The sequence below is a fragment of the Artemia franciscana genome, chromosome 1, assembly GCF_032884065.1.
Source record: "Artemia franciscana chromosome 1, ASM3288406v1, whole genome shotgun sequence".
NCBI classification, from domain to species: domain Eukaryota; kingdom Metazoa; phylum Arthropoda; class Branchiopoda; order Anostraca; family Artemiidae; genus Artemia; species Artemia franciscana.
The window spans coordinates 61,687,814-61,711,617 of record NC_088863.1 but is presented as its reverse complement, the minus strand read 5'-3'; the positions used below and the strand labels follow the sequence as shown (position 1 = coordinate 61,711,617).

Genomic DNA, 23,804 nt, shown 5'->3' with positions numbered 1-23,804 from the left:
GCAGCATATCATCATTTTGTATTCAAGAATAGTTTGAATACATATGCATCTGGTTTTGGACTATTTACAGTCCATTAGCCAAAAAAGTGATTAGATTTTTCCCAAATCAAAAGCAGACGTCACTGGTGACGACAATTCCCAAGTTCCGTCAGAGAAAAGGATCCTGATTGGCTGGAGTATTGATCTCCAAGAGTCGACACTTGCTTCATTCATAAAACCTGTATGAAGACCAACTCTATTCCACTAGTTATCATTAAGCACATGGTGTGAAAACACAAGTATAGTGTAACCTGTTAATTCAAATTATTGTAGAATAGTCATCATAGAACCTAAGGATAATAATAACCAAAGCGACTCAGGTCGCAAATTGATATTAAACCCCAAGACAGAGGAAGAAGGCAGTATGCTAATTTTGGATCACTTTGAAACAATTTCACCTGCAGCCTTAGCTTCAGACCAAGTGCAATTAAGTTTATTTTGTTTTGACAATTTTAAAACTGAGGTGAGATCAGAGCCGAGTTCACCTGAGCCTGCTGTAGTTAAGAGCACCGATACTAAGGTTGTTGAGCCAATGGAGGACAGTTTGAATACTCCTTCGGTGACCACAAATCAAGAGTCGTCGATGTTCAACTTCAGTCAGTCTTTCCCGCAGCCTGAAAATGAACTGACTACTATTTCTGCTGGTATGTCATCACGTCTTTATTTTCAGTTCCCCTCAGATAACCAATATTTTATTTATGTATTTAACAAATAGAAACACATCGAGTAGCCTAATCCGCTTTAGATTGTTTGGTAAATTTATGACGGTTCAAATAACTGACTTACCAATGAAGTGAACGTAGGCTATCACTCGATGCCTTTTTTTATGTCCTTTACGAATATAATAATCTCTTCTACCGCAAATTCAAATTTAAGCACTTTTTGACCGAACCTAACCTAAACTAACATTATTATAAATAATTTTAGCATTAGGAAAATATAGAAATATTTTGTCGAAAACGAATAAGAAAACGGCGCTGAGAAAACGTACTCTTATTTTGTCGAAAACGAGGGATAACTCATACTTTAATGAAAATTCGTCATTTTTAAGAACTCAAAAAGTGCTTAAATTTGAATTTGCAGCAGAAGCGATTATTATATTCGAAAAGAACATAAAAAAAGGCATCGAATAGTCCGTTCATTTTATTGGTGTGTCAATTATATGAACTGTCATAATTTTACCGATTGTTTTACACGATGAAAATAATAGGGATAATGGAATGATTCAATAGTCCTACATTAATGCTTCCTAGCCTTGTTGATTGGTTTTTCTTTTTTTCTTTTCTTTTGTATAGCAGATAAAATGATTGGGTATTTTGATTTGACCAGAGAATAAATCCGTAAAAATTGTCCTATGAACTGCAATAGGAAAAGCTTATTAGATAACAATAGGATGGGGTAAGGGTTGAGATACTCCGTTAATGCCTGGACATCGAACAATATCCTGCAATGTTTATGCAGGCTAATTTACTTGTTTTCACCGTCTTGAACCACCCCTCCCCCCAGGACTGCTATGAGCCAAGACTAATCCTAGGAAAAAAATATTTTTGATCCCTTTTATTTTGTTAGCAATGAGTAAATCAATGAAAATAGTTGTAACAATTCATAGCAGTCATTTTGGGTACTGGAGCCGAAATTATGCGTGTAACGTTTCCTGGCCCTCTCCTGAAGTTGTAGGCCTTTTATTAATTTATATACCACTGAGTAAATGAGAATTTATAACTTCAATATTTGCTGGGAATACTTCAGCTGGTCTGCCGACATGACAAAATCTTATTAAGAGTAGAAATAAAATAAAAGTGCTTATGTCTTATAGTGCCTATGTTCAGGTCTTCATCCATTGACGCACAATAGAATCGCTTTCTTCGTTATTTTCTTTCAGCTTAGCGTGAGACAGAGACAAGTGACAAATTGGATGAGGAATATATAATTTGGGCTATATATTTACACATTAGGGGGTGGGGTTGGGGGTAAAGTATTTAGACAGTGTGAATTAAGAAAACAATTCTTACTTCGTAATATGCAGAATAATTCTACCAGTCATTTTGCATAAAGACCCGCTATATTTACCCCCCCCCCCCGAACGTACAAATACATAACCCAATTTTTCTTCTAAAGAATAATATTTTCATCATATTTTGTGATATTTCATTTAGTCAGAGAAACCGGACATACTTAGATAAAGAACTTAACAGTTCTTTATCTAAGAATTAGATAACTTTGTACTTAGCGCTATAACATATAAGTACCAAAATCAATACTGATTAGGGCATCCATCTAGCTTTTACTAATTAAATAAATAAATGAGTTACTAATTAAATAAATAAATTAAATAAATGAGTATAGAATAAATAACTATACGGATAAAATCTTTGAAACCAGTTTTTTTTCTTTTCTCGTATGTGTTCGATTTGATTATAATCTAATCTTTGTGTAAAAAAGGAAAAAAAAACACTAATAAATAAATGCTTCAGACCTACCAACTACCAATTAAAAAAAAAAAGGCTTGGTCACTCACTTGGGCAGTGGCTTGTTTTTCCTAAAACCACATAAGTTTCTTGTTGTGTGAGTAATTTCATTAAAATATCTCCTTTTTGCTATTTTGGAAAGTTCTTCTATCGTTGAAAATTATGGTAAATGTAGGTTCCTGATTCCCCTTTAGTTAAAAAATTGTTTCAACGTTTAATTTGATTCGTTTAGAGTCGAAGCAATATTTAGTTATGCTTAAAAACGATTATTTTGAAAAAAGCAACAAAAAGCCAAAAAACAGACCCCTATTCTATGCTAAGGGCGATTAAATAGCATCCCATTCAGTTCTCTGTTTAATGTCTTTACATTTTCATTCATAAAAAACCTTGTATCGATCTAGAAAAGCTTTATAAGGACGTCAGAAATTTAGAGGATATTGCTGACATCACTGGGAATAGATAAATTGCCTTTAAATGTGATTTCCATCAGGAGAAAATTGGGAAGCATCCGTAGACTAAAAGTTTAAGACTTGAACTTTCTCGTGGTGGATGTAGAGAAATATCAAGTAGTCCTTTTCTGGAGTGGAGGGCTCAAGGGTAGGAGTCTGAATATTAAAGTATGTCATTTAAGAGAGTTGTTAAAAGTGACAGGAGAAACTAATACAAATCCTGTTTTAAAGGATTAAATCCTACACGTTGGAAAAGAAGTTTTCGAAGCAAATTTTACTAGACCAACCATAAAAACAAGAATAGTTAAAAATAACTAAATAAAACAATAGCAAGGAAGTTGAGACTCTAAGAAGATATACAAGATATTTCAGATAGAAGTCTGAAATTTTTTTTTTATTAGAAGCCAATTTGAGATAAACACACGTTCAGAGAAATTCAAATAAATAGGTAAGAGTTAGACCTACTAAAGATCGGGATTTTTGCAAGTAACCTTGATTGTGATACAAAACAAAACGAAACACTTTGAAATAGGACTAAACAACTAGGTTACATATCCCTTTTTTACCCAAGGTAAAATATAAAATGTATGATGCATCATATACAGACACGTAATCGGATGGGGGGGGGGGTCTGTTCACCCTCTGAGACACCATGACTTTTCTAGATTACCCATAATCATATTTATTTCTTTTTAAAAATTTGTCACTCCTCCTTTTTACATAACTTACTCACTACATAGCTGATAGCATGCATGAAACTTGTTGTGATAGTAACATAAAGTTTCAAATTGACACCAAAAAGAGAAAGGGGATGCAATATGTGTATCAATACGCAGGTCACAAAGTCGCTTAATGAACTGTGTAAGTTCAAAGATGCACAATAAATAATTCTGATAAATGATAAGAGGCGAATTTTTGGCACTTCGATATAAGTTTCATAGGGATAAAAAAAAAAAAAAAAATCTAACTTCGTCACTGACAGTGTGAAGTTATCCAAAAGGACTAGAAAATTTAAAGATACCATATTTATAATTAGAAATCCAAGTTTGTTTGAATTTAGCCGGAAATCTTATTAAAACAGGCTTAGTTTAGGATTTTTCAAATGTTTCGCATTTGTTACGTAGTTTATGTTAGGTCAGTATTCAGAACATAATTTAGTTTAGAGTATATATGCACATATTTTTCGATCATGGTTGCGGCAATAGCTGCAATCTAACAAAGAGCGAGCCACGGCCCATACCATGGCAACCAAAAATTTAAAAATATGTTTAAAAAAAAATCTCTAGTGAGAATAATTGCCATTTTGTAGCTGATTCAGGAATCGTAAATATAATTTCGATTAGTCTTAGTAGTAAAATGTTACTGTAAAAAAACAATTTACAGGAATGTCGTTAAAGATCCTAAAACCCCTCAAACACATATTTGGATCGAAACAAAAAGAGACATTGAAAGCGCTACTGTCGAAAACCTTATTCAGGACACTTACGGCTCCCACCTTGATCAACAAGGAATATCCCTTTTTTGCATGGGTAACACTCCTGTGTCATCTTTTTTTCTTTTTTTTTCTTTGCTGCTAGTGGGACGCTGAAACATCGCAGAGAAATGTTTAAGGGCTCATTTAAAATTTAATTTTCAGTTTCTTCGATGGAAATGCCTAAAGGGTCTTTTTTCAAAATTTAGTCATCGGTAAGAAGCTAGGAGGGACGGTCATTCCCCCTCAGTTTCCACCACTAAAACTAGCCCGTTGGCAACACCGTAGAGAGATGTTAAAAGACTCAATTCAAAGCTACCGATAATTGCAGCGTGATTTTTGCTGATTTATAGATTGAAAGAGCATTGAGAAGCTGCATTGAGTCATGAAAAAAAAATTGAAGTCTAGACTATCATATTTTCTGTAGTTTCTAGCTTGTAATAAACAAGTGATATGGAAAAGTAAATAGCATAAAACAGACTCCTGTAGACAAAGCTGTATAGCGTAATGAAAACGGCCCGGTCTTGTGGACGTTATAATACAGGTTTGAATCCATGATGATTTTTTTTTTTTTTTTTTTTAATGTAGACTTTCAAGAGCCGATTCATTTCTAGTGAGAAGTTCTCCTAAAATCCTAAGTCAAAGGAGCCAAAATACTCAAAACACAAAATCAAGTAAAGTCTATTAAACAAATATCATAAATTTTTAAATAATTCCATAGATAATTGAATTTTTATTTACAGCTACTCAAAGGTACAAGGGATAACATACCCTAAGGACTCTTTCTAGTAAAGAGTTAAAGGAAGCAAATAACCAAGTAGAAACTTAAAACAACCTGAAAATATTACTTTGTAATTTTTTAAAATATTTTTAAAAAACAATTTAAAAACAAACTGACTCGTTATGCTCCCCTATATTTGTAAAATGCTGAAAAACTAGCGCTTTACTGAAAACTAAGCTTTCTGAAGAATTTTTTAGAGAGTTAAAATTGAGTCATGTAATTTACTGATTTCATAGCCTGTAAAAGACTATTGAGAACTTTATGAATAATTCTTTTATTTTCTGAATGCTACTTAAGGATTTTTCTACTTCTATTCCTTTTTATTGTGTCGGTTTTGTGTTTTCAGTAAAGTACTAGTCTTTAAGGTTTATTTTTGGAATGTCTTGCGAGGGTAATATCACGAACTATTTAATTTGAACTAGTCTTCTAAGATATGTTTCATAACCCGCGAAGAGGTATTTTTTGTTCGTTGTAAGTTTCAACATTGCTCTTCACTTTCATCAGCAAAACTTTGTTTTTCAAAATTAATTTTGTTATAAATTTCTCGTAGATCTTTGACCTAATATAGAGCGGCATTGCCAAAGGTGTCAGACGATGACCGCAACTATTTTTTTTTATTTTGGTTCACATAGTTGGTACTTTTTATTAAAATTATATTGTTTGTTTTTCTTCTCGCGGAGAATTTGAGGTTCCCGCTTGAATCGGTTTCCCTTTGCCATGAACATAAAGTTGCTTTCAGTCATATGAGATTGAGTTGAAAGCCCATATTTTTTCCAACCTACGAGAGCGTGCAGTATTTTGATCTTTCTTAGATTGTTTTTAGAATGCACACCCCCACCCATTTTCCCTTTTGAGTAAGTATCATTAGCATAAGTTTGCCCATATGCACAGTATACGTAAAGCTTCAATAAATTTGGTAAACAAGATGAATCATCTTTTTGTTATCCAAATCTTTGTGATGTGTCGTAAACCTCTTTTTTAATGTTAGACTTGGCAAAAGGTTGTAAAACTGTTTGCTAAAAATTTTGTGTTTGGATCCATGACTTGGCACTGTGTATAGGTTACACGTCATATTATACATTTAAATACTGGTCCATCTTGATTCTTTTAATCGTCGGCATTTTGGCAACATTTTCAATGTCTTAGTATTCCTCTCGCAGTTTTCCATCCAGTTACCAATGGGAGATGAACCAAGAATATTCTTGGTTTATAAACAAAAAAAAAATCCAAATTGCTTTGTTATTATAGTAGTTTTGTGACTGCTTGACAATATTAAACACTATTCCTAAACACAATGATACTAGACGAAGACTTTGGATTAGAATTTGGTAAGTTAAGATTATTTAGTCAGGGATCAACTGGAACCAACAAATTATTGGGAGGGAGGGAAAGTACAGTTTTTTATGTGGACAAGAGAGGAAAAAAAAGATCAGTGAAAGATTTTGGATTCATCAGATTTAGTTCTGGGTACGAAAAGATCTAAAGATACGGCAAGAATCATGATTTGGCGAATTGAGCTCATAGATAGCTCAACGAACCGCTAGATTAACTAGATTGGAGTAAAGCATTTGATAAGTGATTTCTTTAAGTTTGAAAATTTTCATTGGAACTGTTAGACCAATAAACAAAGCTTGTTTTTTTTCTTATGGGGTTAATTTGTCACCCTCTGCCTCAGATCTTAGATCCGCCTCTGCCTCCAGGGGCACTCAGGGCGTTAAGAAAGAGCCGTCAATCTTTCCACAGGTTTGCTGCTGCCAGTATATTCTCCTTCTGGGGCTGGATTGAGGTGTTCAGGTTTCGTAGATCTGTCTAATACGTTCACTGCATGTTATTTCTGGGTCTGCCTCTGCAGCGTTAGCACGATGGTTGCTATTAAAGTGCTCCATTCGGTAGCCGGGTATTGTGCAGTCTTTTGGAGTATTGTCTGGCTTGAGACGCCTCGTTTCCTAACCCGGGAAAAAAGAGAAGGGCTAGTTAATGAGTTCACACCTGTCTTTCTTCATAGAACTCAGCAATTGAAGCATCGATGACGAACACACACACAACAAATTAAAGTCTTAAATAAGATGAATATTCTAGGCTACCAAGAGAGTCTTCTTCTGCAAGTGAACAACACGCATGGCTGACACGTAAAACAATAATATAATCTTAGCAAACCTTTTTAAGAGGTTTGAATCAAGCTGAAGTGCAGAGGTTCTCTCGAGAGCTTTTTAACAAAGATTCTCCTGCAATCAGGGGGGGGGTGTAGAATTTCTTCAATATTGGTCTAGACAATCCTTATTGCAAAAATTGGAAATAGGTTGACTTAAATGCACTTTTTTATATTTTGGCCCCATCGCCCTGTTGTTGGACTTAAGTGCATATATTATTTTAGACATATGAAGCCACTTTGATAATTATGACTAAGTTATAATTAATAAATAGTTCAAATTACTATAAAAATAATTAATTTACTTTAAAGTCAGGTACAAGCGCAATACTTTTTCTTTGAGGGGAATGAAAGAAACTAATAAAAATATAGTTAACGTCTATATATATATTGTTGTGGCCCCCTTTCACAAGACACATTTGATGCACGTCCACTCTTTTTCGGGCATTCTTTCATAAGATTGAATTAGCAACAGTAAAGTTGTAATAGAAATCTGAATTTATATATAGCTTTCCGTGACATTCCGTTAAATTTGCCAAAAGACAGAACTGGTATATTTATCGTTCCTTAAATTCCGCATAACTTTTTTTCAAAATCCAAGGTTGCATGTTAGCATTGAAAGGATTACTTGTCTCACAATCTAGGATTACTTACTCACATCGTTTCTAAGTAAACGGCAACGAACAGGATTAATCCTCGACATAGCTGGGCCCTGTATAACTCAAGCAAAAGGTAAGCGATTCCCAATTCTCCTTCTAGAATGATGGATCGCCTCAGGGCTAATCCTGATCAATTATCACATCGGGGTTAACGAAGCCTAAATAGTTGAAATGTGTTCGTTGACATCTCATTTGAGCGTTTAGCTTGGATTGCGCTAGAGAACTTTATACCATGTTGATTGTTGGATGGCAGTAATGGTTTAACTTGCGCACAATTCGCCAAAGTACTCGTAAAATATGGTAATCTAAGTTACCAAGTACACAGATCTGCGTGCAAATTTTCACAGAAATGGATAAACGGATATACATATGCCTGTTTAAAATAATATGATTGGAATATTCTGATTAATTGTTTCGTTGATAGCTTTGATCGAACTAGGTCAAAATAGCTTTGGATTTTCTTTCGTCTATGCTTTTGTGGGTACTCTGACTTCTGCATGTACCCCAGCTCCAGGGTTGCCACCTATATTCATTGACCACTATTTCTTTGATTTTTTATATATTTCCTAAAGAAACATTGAATCAGCACATAAATCACTGGATTATTAAAAAAAATGACTAAATCAACCAAAATATCACTAAAATCTTGTGATTTTTTTCACTGAGTGGCAACTATGACCCAGCTGGTATAATAGTGAGTAAAGCTTCTTCGACCAACAATATCTTCTGTACCGATATATTTGATCCAAAATTATGTCTTAGTATGTGATATTTCTGATCATTCCCATGTTTACTCTAGCCATTCTTTTGAAAATGACTATTAAGAGGTTGCTCATAGGTCAATATTCATGGACAATTCTTGGGTAATTTTCAAATTGATTTCAATACTGTCACTCATTGGAGACTTTTATGAGTCTAATAAGTAGGTTGTTGTTGATATTTGCTCTGCTTGGCCTCCTAACCGTAGATCTGAGAGGGTAATTTTCATAAATCCCTGCATGAGTCCTGGCTATCTTAAAGGTTTGAGGAAAAAATAATCCCTCAGGGACTTAAAAGTTTGATGGCCCCCCTCTCCCTCCCTCAATGCATATTGGCCTTCTGTGATCAAAAAAATAGAGGAATATCTATAATTCTGTATGTCGAAAGCCCAAGTTCTAGCATTTCTTTTTTTTTCAGATTACGACAAGGATATTTGTAAAATTTGGCTGGTGATAATTTCTATCCTTAAACCCTCTTTTCGGCCTCCTACAGTCCCTGCATGCCTGGGTGTCAATAATAAATATATCAAGGGTGACCTGAATGGTCAGGAAGTATTTACTTTATGTTTTGTGAAGATCAGTAAAATGACCTCTGCTACTCCTAATCATTTTCCGTCGCTATCCGGGACACCTTGTATAGAGTCAATGTTCTTGGAACCAGGATATGAAATAGAAATTACTAGAATTTTAATTGAATTGAAGTAACCCTTTATCTGTCCCTGATAATATTCTTACTTAGGTAATTATGCTGGGCCGTGAAATCGCCCGTCTAACTATCGGTCAAATCCCTGTTGTCTTTAGCAATAATTTTGGAAGATGCTTGATGCTAACTCTCCTGCCCTAAATGCATGTAAATCTAGTTTTTTTCTCACGTATGTTCGGTTTGTCTTCGAATATCTGGAATTCATTTGCCGAATGGCCTACTCTGGAATTCGCCCGTCTATTTGTATGTCCAAGAACTGTCATGTTCGTTCATTATTATTTAAGAATTAACGACGCTTCTTGACTACTAAGGTCCCTGCATCGGCCCTGCAGTGCATTCCTGCAGCGTGACTGCCATGTCTGTTTCATAGGCATCCTTGTAGATTCAAATTTATCTTTTAAGCACCATGTTAATAAAAATGAAGGTATACAGGATCCTTATTATCATATGGAAGCTAGAACATATTTTTCTTTGGGAAATTCTGAAAATCTTCTTTCAGAGTTTAATTCAGTCGTATGTTTCTAGTTATGTAGATGTTTACTTTTTTTTCTTAAACCGCTTCCTAATACTCTAATCCAGGAAAGAGATCGCTCAATAGCTAAACCGATACTGGGTATTTAGAAGGTTTATATTGTTTCTTTTGCATCCTACACTTTTTTCCAGCTCCACTGTAATCTTCCAGGTTCTTCAAATTTACTTATCTTAATTAGTCGAACTAATAATTCCTTAGCTCTTAGAATGTTTAAATTCTGCGAACTCCAACAGAGACATCTAACTTCAATCCCTTATTTACATGTTATATTATATAAAATACTCTACCTAATTTGGCACAAGGATGCATATCTTTTGGCACCTTCAAAAGACTTACAAACATGTTTAGTTTCTGCTTGGTTTTTTGGCATTGGCTGCTGGTTTAGTTTTGCTGAGTGATTAGAATAAATTTTTGTTAACTGTTGAAATCCACCTCCCCCCACCCCATCTCTCTCACTGTCTCTCTTTTTCTCTCTCCCTACCTTTCTCTCTTATCATCTTTGTCTCTCTCCCTCTCTCCGTTTTTCGTTCTCCCTCACTCTTTCTTTTTTTTTTACTGTTCATGAGTTATTGTTTAGATAGTACATGCATTCGTCCCTCTTTTATAGGCCATGGAGCCTTGCGGGGATCAGTGCATACTATTTACTTGAAGATTGTATTTGTTGGAAATACATCTTATATTAAACCGTACTTTTTTGCTTTTGATATGGTTTAGTGTTATTTACAAAGCCAATCGGGAACGCGGACATAAGATTGAAATTAAGATCTGACAGGAGGTGACGAATTTTGCCAAAAAATTTTTAGCTATGTTCAGGCAGCACTATTGTCAAACTTCTGAATAAAATCAAGATTACGCACGACTACAGCGTCAATAATATACTAGGATCTTAGTTTAACTGACTTCTTAGTTGAACTGTGTTTAACTCTCAAACTTTAAATTTATGACGGAAAAAGCAGAATGTATTTATTATGTAATTTTTTTTTTTTTTTGAAAAGATGGAACATTAGAAATCCTGTTTTTCTTATCTGTATGATGAATATGAAAAAGACACAACGAAAAATATTAGTAGACAATACTTGTTTTTTACTCGTTTTGAGAACACTTTGCTTTGTTTAATGTTACCAGAATTATGCCTTGGATATTTGGTTAGTGCAATCAATGTTTTCAAACATTTGCTCGTTTTTGGGGATGGTTGTGAATTGACTTTGACGAATCAGTGCATTTTCTCAGCAATTTATTTTATTGCGCTTTCGCCTCATTTTGCTCAAAAATAGCGTGTTCAGAACATTTTCCCATTTAATGGGAAAATGTAAGGCAGGCCACGCTGCCTTACACCAAACATCTGACAACACCGAATGCAATACGTTATTTTTCTTTTTGCATCATGGAAAGGCCTTTATTATTCTCGTGTTCTGATTATCCTATAGAAACGTTAATAAATTATGAACTATATCATATTATTGAATCTAAAGCTACATTTTCGTCTTAGATATTCTTTTTTCGATGGGAATTAACATTTAGGCATGAATTGCCGTGTAGCCAAAGGGACTAGGCTGTAATATTTACACAATGAAAAGACATATTTCTCCGTAACTCCGGTATCGAAACATCGAGGTGTTATTCGAGTTTTTTTTTGTCCGTAAATCTTAAATTTTATTTCTTTCAAAAGACACTTCTCAAGTAGTCTCTCGTAGATTGCGCTAATCTCTGATTTTGCTTTAGCAACCTTTGATGTCACTCTTTTGCTGTTCCTGTTTATCAATATTCTCTTTGTACCTTCATTAATTAACGTTGCTTAACATTAGTTTTATCAACATTGTTTCATAGGTACTCTAGAAGAGGCTTTAAGCTTCAGTGAGAATCTCCAGCATGCCATTGAAGATATTTCCGACGAATCAAATCCACCCAGCACGCGATGTAGCTCAGTAGCTTCAGTTGAAGAAAGCAAACCCGTATTAGATGATAGTCAATCTAGAAGTAAGAACCATTATTTTATACATTTTCAGCGGTGATGAATTTTTGGAACAACTGAGCCCACCTCCTCTAGCGCACGTCTCTGGATAGACTACTGGCTATTGGACCTCACCCCCGTGACCCCCCCAAAAAACTATTTTAATACCCTTCGAAGAGAGGAACTTGACTGCACCCCTGGGCATAAAGGAGATGGGTTAAATCTCTGTAAGAAGCATCTAAGAGCTTAGAAAGAAAATTTGGAGAAACATTTTATAATGAATAAAAATTACAAATGCTACTCCTATCAATAAAGTACGTTCAAAATGGTACGAATTCCCTCCTTATGACATTGGCGTCTAATAAGGGGATTGCAGAGGGCCTTTGTCCCCTATATTTTTAAAACAATATGATTTTGGGGGATATATCCGCTGAAAATACCTCTTTGAAAATCTCATTAGAAAATTTAGAAATGCGAAAAAATTCCCCCCCCCCCTTAAATGTATGGAGAAATACATCCCCCCTGGATTTTCTTGAATTGACGCCTCTATCCCCTCCACCAATCCCCGCATAGAATGATATACTGAAAAAACATAAATCCACTACAGAAATTTTGCTCGACACTTTCTTTGTTCAAATATCTTTTCGAAATTTTTGGTCATCAATCGAAACGGATCGAAAAAAGAAGTATTTTTATCTATTGTACAATTCTAGTGTGAACATCTTTAAGATTTTACCAAATATTGCAGATTCAATGGTGTGCAATTTCTTTGAAATGAAATTGTTTTTAATGGATAAAGCTAAAATTGCTTTATAACAATCCTTATCTTACCATAACATATATTATCGTACTAAACGAGTAAAAACTGCATATCTGGCCTATTTATTTATAAATAGTTTTTGTCAAAAACGGCAATATTCATTTTCCCGGAAATTTCGCGTTTAATCATTTTCTGGTGGTGAGAACGATCTTGAGAGGTCATTACTTTGGTTTTATAAACAATCTACTGACTGAAATTAGATACCCCGAGATTGAAAATCTTGAGCATTTGTGGAAAAAGTATCAAAACGTAATTTTTTTTTGTCGAAAAATCAGTGGCTTCCAAGATTAGAGGCAAAGTTTGATAGCTGTGTTGAGAGTCTTGGATTCTTAATTGCTTCCCATTTAACACTACCTATTGCGGCAGAAAAATTACATTAGGCCTACTAATTTTTATGTAATGGGACCTAGCTTTTCTCGGCGGTTATTGCTCATTTGATGATATTTGCCAACTTGATAATTGATAACTAGATAATTGTTTGTTTTTCGCTGTAAAAAAAAAGTTAGATGGTTACGACTTTGGGAAAATTCTTTTAGGAGCTTATTTAGTTATAGAAAGCATTTTGCATATGAATGCCGTCAAAAATACCCCGGCTTTCAATACTCTAATGGTTTTACTTTGTACAGCGAATCAATTTAAGTTTTTTTGCAAAAGTTTTTCTTCGCCTAGCGAAGCTCGGTCCCCTGATTCTTTGATTAAGGCCTCCAACTCTACAAATCACTACAGAAAATATTTTGGTAAAGTCGAATGCTTGTAGATATACGTTCGCATACGCATAGGTACAAATAATTCCAACACTTTGATGAGAAATTAATAAGATATTAATAGGGGCCAATACAAGAAAACAGTACATAATTAGCCACTATTATCATTGAGAGGGGTCCTTCTGGCAAATTTCACCCGAGTCCCCATTTTTTCTCCATGATTATAGAGAAGCGTGCGACCTTGCTATTATCAATTTCTCTCTTAAAAAAAAAAAAAAAAAAAAAAAAGAAATACGACTTTCAACTCAAGACTATGTTAGACGCAGGGCTGCCAACTTTCAAAATTGGTAAGCATGAGGGAGGGTGCTACTTTTGGTATTCCACACGTTTGGAAGGTTTCTAATCGTAGCACAAGGAGGTGCAGCATTGAATATTTGCGCCTAATTGCAGTGCAGAGTTTGCAACTCATGACGGAATAATTGGAGTTTTGTTTTGCAGAATACACTAGCACTAACGCCCTTTTGAGACATGAATAGGATCTTACTATGACAAGACCTAAAAGGGCTTGATTGGCCCTTTAATAAAAATTCTGATTTTTTTTATGAAACTAGCAAGCACAAAAGACGTATCAGAGAGTTCTGCCTTCTTAGAGTTCGGTCATTTTTAAGTGAGACTATTTTTCTAAAAATGTCTAACTTAATTGTAATTGATTTTTATCATTTTAATAAAAATAAAAAATAAATTTTTGCAATATATTTTTAAAAATGTGAACATTATTTATCAAAGCATTTGAAAATTGACAACGTATCTCAGAATTTAAGTACAGTCAGACGAAAATATGTCGACACAGGCATGTTATAGTTTTGTCGTTTCTAAAAGGATTTGGAGATATTAATAGTTTCTGATGGCCTACCTTTTCTAGATGTGTCTTTAAATTGTTAATACTTTTAGTCATTACCAAGGTAACATGTTGCTTTTCTACAAACAATCAGTGAATAAATAAAAAGCTGCAATAGGAAAAAGAATGTAAATACGCTTTTTACGTCAATCACAGCCATGCAAATTTCCCCTTAGTCACATATAAGCTGTTGATATCTATTATGGCACCGCAAAATTTATGATTCTTTAAAATTTAACGACTCTAGGTCCAAATGTCTATTTGTATTTTAAACTTTGTTTTATAAGACATTAAAAACTATAAGGTATAATTTAATTCTTTGTATAATGTTCCTTTTGTGGCTTTGCATAATATGGCTTTGTATAATGTTAATACTGCTTGAATACTTTATTAAGTTTTGGCGATATTTCCTTGCTACTGGGCAATCAACTTAGGGTACACCCTTATTTTAGGACCTGTTTTCCGCAATACCAATAATAAGAAGTTAGGATACTCTAAACGAACAGTTAGGTGTCCTAAAGAAAGTATTAAGGTAACCATCTAGCTTATTACATTTTCTGTGTTTCGAGACAATGTTTCATATCCTTCGCTTTTACATTCTCTAAATTGCTATGCCTAAGCCATTTTAACATCACACCTTTTCATCAGGGGCATATTTTGCTACGGGGCAGGATGCAGCTGCTCCCTAGACCCAAGTTTGCCCCTCCTCCTCTTGAAATTTACTTTCTTCAAAATTGTTGTCAAAACTAAAATAAGCCTGCATAATTTAAGCATCCACAGATACGGGTCAGTTTTCTTTAGTATATTTTTGCCTTTTGCCAAATTGTTGCTTGGTGGCAACAAATATCAGTAAATGCTACCTTCGCTTAGTATGATCTGTTCTGTTCCTTAAGAAGAGCACTAGATATGCCAATATCCTTTCCAATTAACCCTCTCCCAATATTTTATCCACACTAATTCGTAACGATCGCCCCTGGCGAAAAAAGGAGACACAAAGTGTTTCCCATGAAAAAAGGGGCTTTCCTTGTTGACGGAAAGCTTTAATTCTGCCGTGTTGCGTTTTCGACCAAATTATTCCAATGACACATCTTTCATTTCAAGCTGAAGCCGTTTTTGACTTTCAGAAGTTTGTTTTCGCAATACGCTTTTCAAACAGTTCGTGATAATGAACTGCAAGGAGCGACCCGGCTCAATAGTAACTAAAACTCTAAAAAACGAAATTTTGATACCAAAAGTTAGGCTACATCAAAAGAATTGCATTTAAATGCTGATTTTAAATATATAAGTACCATCATGTTTAAACCGCAATTTTTTTTTTTTTTTTTAAAGTAGAACTGTGAGAAAGAGTCAAACATTAGCGTACAGAGCGAGGCGTTGAGGAGGGAACAACCCCTTTCATATACGGAATAATTTCTGTTCGTTTTATGTTTTAATGTCACTCCTTACTTGCAGTTGAAAAAACTTGTTTTTTTTAAACTATCAATATGTATTGAAATAATAGTTACCATTCCTTAATCAGAGTCAAATTGCACCGTTTTTTTCACTAGACAGTTTTTTTTTCAAAACATGTTTCTAAATTTTGGTTACTATGGGCCAGGGTTCACTCCTTGCTAGATTGCAGCTATCGCTGAATAGTCAGGAAACGCCTCCGAAGGCAGTTATTCAGTTTTGATTGAAGCAGGTCTCATATTTAAAAAGGAAAATGAATGAAAAATCATCAGAAATCAGTTCAAAACACATGGCGTTAAACAGCCTTGGAGGTGTAGCTTTCAGTTGAGGGTGTAGTTATTCTTTGGAGTCAACAGATGGTTAACAGATTTACCTCCCATAGTTTAACCAAAGAGTAAAAGAGTATTTCTAGGGGATTAGTTTTGTAGGTTTTTTGGAGGGGAGGGGATGTCAGTGGGCTATAGGCCTGAAGGGAGGAGCGGGTTGAAAGGTTGGGGCGGATAAAGTTGTAATTGGATGCTGGTTGTTGCCCCATGGGTGTTTGGGATTAGCTGTTTGTATTTTTCTTTTTATTGTTTTTGTTTTAATTAGTCTACGATGCTTCTGGAAATATTTGTGTTGGCTTTTTCTTCTGATTTTTTTCTCCTTTTTTTTATTAATTTAGGATGCCTTTAGGAAATTTTATTTAGTTCATCGCTACGCTTTAGCAAAATCAAAAAATTTTCCTAGCGTAATGATTTATATCTGTCATAGTTTATATTTTTCTTTATTACGTTGATAGAAGTCGAAAGTCAATGGCTCTGACGAAATTCTTGTTCTGCCTTAAAAACTTCGTAATTTTGAAGCAACGATAAGAAAAAAATCGTGTATCGTTGCATTCTTCAAGTTGGGGGGGGGGGGGGCTATTACATATCCTTCATATTTTCAGCTTACTAGAAATGCGATGCTAGATTTTTAGTCAGTTAATACCAAAAGATGCTAAATTACGGAACTTCAAACTGAAAGCATGGAAGCTAAGCCTTGAAATTGAGGAAATATCTACAATCTCAATTCAATGTTGCTGGGACATATATAAATTAATGTCAATGCTATATTATTCCGCAATTTCTACTTCTAATGCGACACAGCAAAAAGAAAAATTTTTATATGCTATCTTTGTGCTAAAAATATAAGGGTTTATATGTACTTCTAGATAATAATAATTTGCTGAAGATTAAGAGCATAGGAAACTGATTATTTCGACTGACAGTAAAATATAGCCATTTCCCTGCATCTTTTAAACATATTTAATTAGAAACGGCCATATTTCTTGTGCTTTAATAAGTCTTTAATCAAACTTTTGCTGTACTGGAATAAATGAATATTGATCTGAAAATAGCTGATTATATGTTCAATGGCTTTAATCATTTCTAACTATTTTTCTTGTTTTTTAGGCGAGCCTTCAGTAACTTTAGAAAACCAAGGATCTTATGATGACTTGCCTGACACATACCAAATGCTATTGGCATACAAAGGCTCCTTCAACCCGACTCCTACAGCACAGGTGCTTCCTCCTACCACTGCCAATTCTAGTCAAGTTGGAGATCTGCTTTCGCCGACCTCTTCCATTGCTACATGGTTACTTTCTGGCGATAGAAACTTTGTCTCGACGTCTATGCTGTCCATAATTAATCAATTTCCCCAACCAGAGCCAATGCCTCAAGCTCCAGCACTGCCAGAGATGCAAATGCATAGCCAGGAAATAGCTCTGCCTTCTACATCAAATCAAGTTTATGCAGCAATGGATCAAATTGTGTATCAACATCCTCCGCAAGCTTCATTTGTTCAAAACCAGAGTAATTTAACACCTTCGTATACCCAAGAAGTAGTCAACCAAGAAAGGTTTTTATGGAATTCCTTTAATCCAACAGGCGAATGTTCAGCCGAGGTACACGCAAGTAGTTCAAGTTCCCCGTGCACTACGTCACAATCCCCCTCATCTTTTTCTCCGTCATTGAAATTGAAGACAGAATTTTCATCAGAGAGCTTTGAAATTCAGCCAGTTAGATTAGCGGAATTTTCCCCCTCCACCAGCAAAGGCCATGAGATTTTGACCCAAGTATATCAGCAGCAGCCTTTAAAATTGGTACCTGTAAAGTCACGTAAATATCCATTACGACCTAGTAAGACACCGCCTCATGAAAGGCCTTATGCTTGTCCGATTGAAGGTTGTGACAGGCGTTTCTCTAGAAGTGATGAATTAACGAGACACATCCGAATACACACAGGCCATAGACCATTTCAATGTCGTATTTGTATGAGAGGCTTTTCTAGATCAGATCATCTCACAACCCATGTCCGAACTCATACAGGGGAAAAACCCTTTTCTTGTGATCTATGCGGAAGGAAGTTTGCGCGTTCTGATGAAAAAAAACGTCATGCTAAAGTGCATTTAAAACAAAAGGTGAAAAAGGAGCCAAAATCTATGGAAGGTGCAACTAATTTACCCTCAGGATCTTCTATGTCCATTGTACAGCCGGTTGTGACGCTCAGCTCATTAGAGCCGTCATCAAGCCCACAGACGTAAACATGCAAATTGTACAGCATACAATCATTACGCAGGCTTTGATTTATCTCAAAACTTTCCCTTCATTTGTTGTTTTTTTTACGTCATTATTGATGGTGATCTCACTTCCAAGTCGTGTAAATTTAAAAGTACAGAACATTTGTTGCATGTGACCGCCTGGATTATTGCCCACTTGGAACAATCTCTAAATTACGTCATTTTTTTAATTGTGATTGGTTAAATCTACGTAATGTATATGAGTAGCGTTTGGCTCTTGATGATTTTAATCCTTCCTGTCTTGCGTCTTTTGATAGAGTGGAATTTAATCATTTATTTTTTGTTGTGATTATGGCACCTAGTTACCTGCAATTTCGCCAAAAGAGTGATAAGATCTAGGTAGTATATAGGCGTTAAGGAAAAAAGTGAAGTGCAGCTTTCGTTCTCATGTTGCACTTCGTCTAAAGCGACCCCTATACCAACAACATTGTTGTCAATAGCTCATCTCACTATTACTTTTATTCTAACTTCTGAATTTCCCATTAAAAGGTATTTCCATATATTAGTGAAACGAAACAGGGTTAGATTTTATAGAATTTATAACCCAACTATATCACCAGTGCTTTTCTAAAACCAAAGCTTTACCTTTAGATCCAAAGATATTTTAGCCATGTCGACTCAATATAGACAATCCTAAGCATTGTAGGTGCTTCAAAAATGGCACAGGAACACTAAGTGCATACAAAATAGTAGATCCACGTGAATTAAAGCCCAATCTACCCCCATACCCCGCACGGCCCCAATGCAGAGGCCGGGTGGGATTGAAGTCAAGTAACTCAAGCGCTAATAATCCTAAAGCAAAATGCCAACCAAAGTTATTTCCTTTTTGATGTTAGTGTTGAGTCAACACCCGGTTGCAGATACAGACTATTTGTTATTAAAGAAATCGTCTTTAACATGAATTGAGATCTAGGAACATCTTCTCCACGCATATTGTGTGGTGAGCTTCCAAAGCTGTAGGATCTTTGTGACCCTTATTATTACTACAATTAAGGTGGGGCTTAGGGCATAAGCTAACGTATTAATATGCTATTATTGTTAATGCTTTACAAGTATAGGGGTCGCTTAACTCTGGTTGTGATACATTTCTTCTAATTAAACTGTTAATGTTGATTGTGAATATTTTTTTGTATTTAGTTATATAGCCACTGTTCATATTTTTAAAGGAAATATATTTTATTTTATTAATTACATAATAACAAACTCCCCAATTATTACGAAGTTTAAATGAATTACTGAAAGTTATGATGATGATTTTATAGAAAGTGAAATTACCTTTATTTTGAATATCGTGAAACATGCCATATCCCTATTTTTATTTTAGTCTTATGAAAAAGCGTATGAATATTGCTTTCAGCTTAGCAAATATTAATGATATTATAGTACATTCTTTTTTCAAGATTGATTCGTGTTTTGCAATCAATTTGTGTAGTATTATGTCAAAGGAACAACGAAAGGGATGCAAATTCCTTTAGGCACACAGTAAATTCATAAGCACACACCTCACTCTTGTTACTAGAAAGAAGGAACCTCTTTGAAAGATTATTTGAAAAACACCTTGTTTTATGATAGAACTGTCTCCTTCAGGGGTTATTATTAAAAATCCGATTTATTGACTCCTAGAAACAATGATTCTATAGATCCATAAAATCTAGTGTAAAATCTGCTTTGTCTGGGCCTTGAAATCATAATTTTATTTCATGCTGCTCTCCGCAGTTCTGTGAGTGATTTTTTAATCGACTTTACACTGCAGAGCTGGAAAACAGACAAAAACCACAATATATTTTGATTTAAGTATATATCTGATGAGGAGAGGACTAGGGTTCATCCTGGTGATATAGCAAACCTTTTTTCCATTCCCCTACGATGCACCTTTAATCAGTTTTGAAAAATATCCCTCCAGAAAAAATGAGCATGCGCGCTTAATTCTCTTACCTTATTGATGTATGTCCCTTTGCCTTCCTTTTCCTACAATCACTCTCAGAAGAAACAAGTATCATAATCTAGTTATTTTTTTGTAACTAAATAAAATCTATCTGAATAACATAGCTCTCTTTATTTTTTAAAATACATATATAGAAAGTTGAATTTTAGATATTGTATAAACTGTCCGGAAAATAATTATTTGCTAGAAATCTTACATATAGAAATCTTATATATAATATATATGTTATATATATATGTTATATATGTTATATACTATATATATGTTAATATATATGTTATATACAGAACATATATATTATATATATTATAATATAACATAATATAAATCTTGAAGTCAGGTGTTGAACCTATATTGTTAAGTGGATAACTGTGCTGTATTTTGAATATTCGACAAAGGCATTCGATGGCAGTTCTTAAATATGTCTTATTGACCTAAAATATTAACCTCCCGGTGTGGATCGACGCAGCGTTTCCAAGCTCATTATTTTGTCGATAAGGGCTGATTTTACACCAGCTATCGAAGAGGGAATCCTTTCGAGAATAACTTACCGTTTGTATTGAACTTTTTTTTTACACTCACTCATTGAAAAGTTGAGAGATTGGCTAAATAAAGCAAGACACATTTTAATGTTGGATTAATTGGGACGGATTCGAAACACATCGAAGTTCATCGGAACACCCACTATAGAGAAATCAAATCGTTGAATTTCACTTGACATGCTGCTAAGCGGCTTTGTCAAGGATAGTTTCGCCTTTTCCTGCATTCATTGATTAAAAACACTTCTCGACTATATGGCTTCCTGCTTCGTCTATTAATTAATATAGTAATTATATTATATTTCAAATTACAAATTTTAGTTTAATATAAATTTTAAATGTGTTGTATTTTCTATGAAAAAGCCAGATTATCGTTTTCACTGTAAGTGTTGACAGGAAACATTACGTCTGGCCAGCTCTCTACTTGGCGACTGGCGCAAGTTGAGACGTAATGGCAGAGTCTTAACATACCTAATGACGAAATGAAATTGTGGATAGATCCTGTACAAATTATGAATAAGATAGAAGGCAGAAGCCTGTAATTGCTTAATTTTGTTATTTCTGGAAGATGGTGCCTGGTTGCAATTTATTTCTTGATCTTAATTAATTTAAAACAAATATTTTCAAAAAAAATCGATATGGTATCCAATTTCAAGAATATTAGGGGATCACTGCCATCGTATTTTTGTTGGCTAAATATAAGGTGCGTTTTCGCTGTCCTCTTAAAAAATCTTAATAGTAATTTTACCAAAAAATTGTTTCTGAATGCAAGCAAAATCATGACTAGCAACAGTTAGTGAAATTTCTAACAATTCGAAACGTATATGGAAAAAAAGCTCGAAAGATTTTGAGCGAAAATTCAAAACCTTGAATGAAATTAAAGTTTGAATTCGATCAAAATCTTTCTTTATATTTGAAGGTTTCCTATTTAGGCTTCTCGCCCAATAAATATATTTTTGAGAAGGATTTTCAAAATTTTTTGAGTTCACATTTCTTGAGTTTACGAGAAAACAGAAAACTGTTAGCAACAATTGGGACTGTAAAAACAGTTATTTGATATTTGAGTTATGGTCCTTCGTTTGAATCTTGTGATAAAGCCAGATAGCTGTGACTGGTGTTATTTTTCCAGTTTATTTTTTTCTATTTCTAAATGTTATCTAACAATTTTACATAATAAAGTTTGGCCTTTTCAAAATGTATTTCTTTTTATAGAGGTATTAGGTCAGCTTTGAATTAAAAAACAATAAAAGTTTATTATGGTTGAGGTAGAGTATTATTGAGAGGTAGAAGTATTGAGAGATTAGAGAGGTGAAGGTAAGGTATTATGGCAGAGGTATGTAAACAGGGATTCTCTTAGAGGGGAGATTGGAAGAAAACGTCAAAAAAAGGGGGATGGAAATTTATGTAATTACAAACTTTTTGCCGTAGAAACTTTCAAAGTTTTTTGTTTCATACAATACATGTTGTATGAACCAAAAGTTAGAGATTAAAACACCAAAACCGCCTTGTTTGCGGTAGAAATAAAGTTGGCTTTTTGGTACCAGGGTCAAGCGTTCTTGGATGTAAATCAAGGAGAGAAGCCTCTTGATTTTGGAGCCCCATAAATCTAATCATATCTAAAAACAGACATGCCAATTACTAATTTGGGTGATCAGGAATATCAATAAACTAATGCAGATGACATGATAGTACCCATATGTAGAGCACCAGTGGGATCAGGAATTGGTAAAACCGCTTCAATATTAATTCACGACTCAGTTGTACACAAAGAATAAGATGGGTGGCAAATCTCAGTTGAGGCATTGTATACAAAGGCCTCTCCCCCTCAAGATATAAAGCTGTTAGTTTTAATTATTAAACTCCTTTTCTTATAGAATTATTTGTTTTTAATTTGACACCTGATTTAGCAGTGTATTATCCCAAGTTCAGACGCCCGTTTGTCCTGAAAATTAAATCCAGATGACCGCCAACCCGGACATTGAAGGTACGATTTTTATTAAGTATTTTCCTTGTTGTGCCCATGATCAAGGAGTAGGCTATTCCAAATTCTCTCACATTTTTTCTTTTATCTCTTTCTGGAAAAAACACTATTTCTTTTTTACTATTTCAATAATGTCAGGTGACTTAAAAATATCGGACATGGTATGTTAATATTCAAATTTTTAAGTAGTGATTTGTTATGTAGAATTACGTGATCAGTCGAGCTCCCTTTCAAATGTCAACCTCCCTCATAAAGCCAATCCAAATGAAGATACACGCCTGACAAAGCTACTCCCCATCAGGGCTGCAACTCGTCATTGAGACTCTATTTCAGATCAACTGAATAGTGCCAATAGGGTTCTAGGAACCCCCTGCAAAAATCAGGCATCCATATTTAGCAATAGCCTTAATGCATGGTTCCTAGAGAAGCATCATGCTCGAGCTAAATGGTAACAAGTTCTTATAATAAAGAGTCTAATTAAAAAAAAACACAATAAGAAAAAAGAAAAACATTGCTCAACAGCGGAAAAAAAGAGTTGAATAAGCAGTGAAATAAAGAACGGAAGAAAATTTCGCAGTTTACTATATGGCCTTTAATAGTTACAACGTTTTATGTCATGAGAACAAACACAACGTTTGATAACAGTTCAGCTGTTCACAGTAAAGGTATTTTGCCAGCTTTAGCAAATTTTAATAAATTCATTGGGAGACTTTTTAACTCTGTGCAAAGTAAATCAAACAGTTCGTGGTAACGAACTGTAGTAGGGAGCGACCCGGCTCAATAGTAACCGAAACTCTAAAAGAAAGAATTTCAATACCAATAGTTACATCAAAAGAATCGCATTTTAATGCTGATTATAAATATATAAGTTTTATAAACTTTAGTCTTACCCATCAAAAGTTACAA

The 23,804-nt window shown here is 34.5% G+C and overlaps 1 protein-coding gene across 2 annotated transcripts; it reads left to right on the top strand.

Annotated features, from left to right (window-relative positions):
• Positions 1–234: 234 nt before the first annotated feature.
• LOC136032360 (early growth response protein 2b-like) lies at positions 235–22,112 on the top strand. 2 transcript variants are annotated; one of them, XM_065712684.1, is made up of 3 exons: positions 235–683; positions 11,837–11,986; positions 17,265–22,112. In XM_065712684.1, exons 1-3 carry the CDS (start codon positions 404–406, stop codon positions 18,395–18,397), a joined length of 1,563 nt encoding a protein of 520 aa, XP_065568756.1. In that variant the 5' UTR covers positions 235–403; the 3' UTR covers positions 18,398–22,112. The 2 variants fall into 2 exon arrangements, with proteins under 2 accessions (XP_065568756.1, XP_065568760.1); XM_065712688.1 differs by lacking the exon at positions 235–683 and adding an exon at positions 6,375–6,536.
• Positions 22,113–23,804: the final 1,692 nt, after the last annotated feature.

Excerpts from the sequence above, each read along its gene's own strand:
- LOC136032360 (XM_065712684.1), top strand. The coding sequence starts at position 404 with ATGCTAATTTTGGATCACTTTGAAACAATTTCACCTGCAGCCTTAGCT. Across the intron at positions 684-11,836 it reads ACTGACTACTATTTCTGCTG|GTACTCTAGAAGAGGCTTTA; the intron begins GTATGTCATCAC and ends ATTGTTTCATAG. Across the intron at positions 11,987-17,264 it reads AGATGATAGTCAATCTAGAA|GCGAGCCTTCAGTAACTTTA; the intron begins GTAAGAACCATT and ends CTTGTTTTTTAG.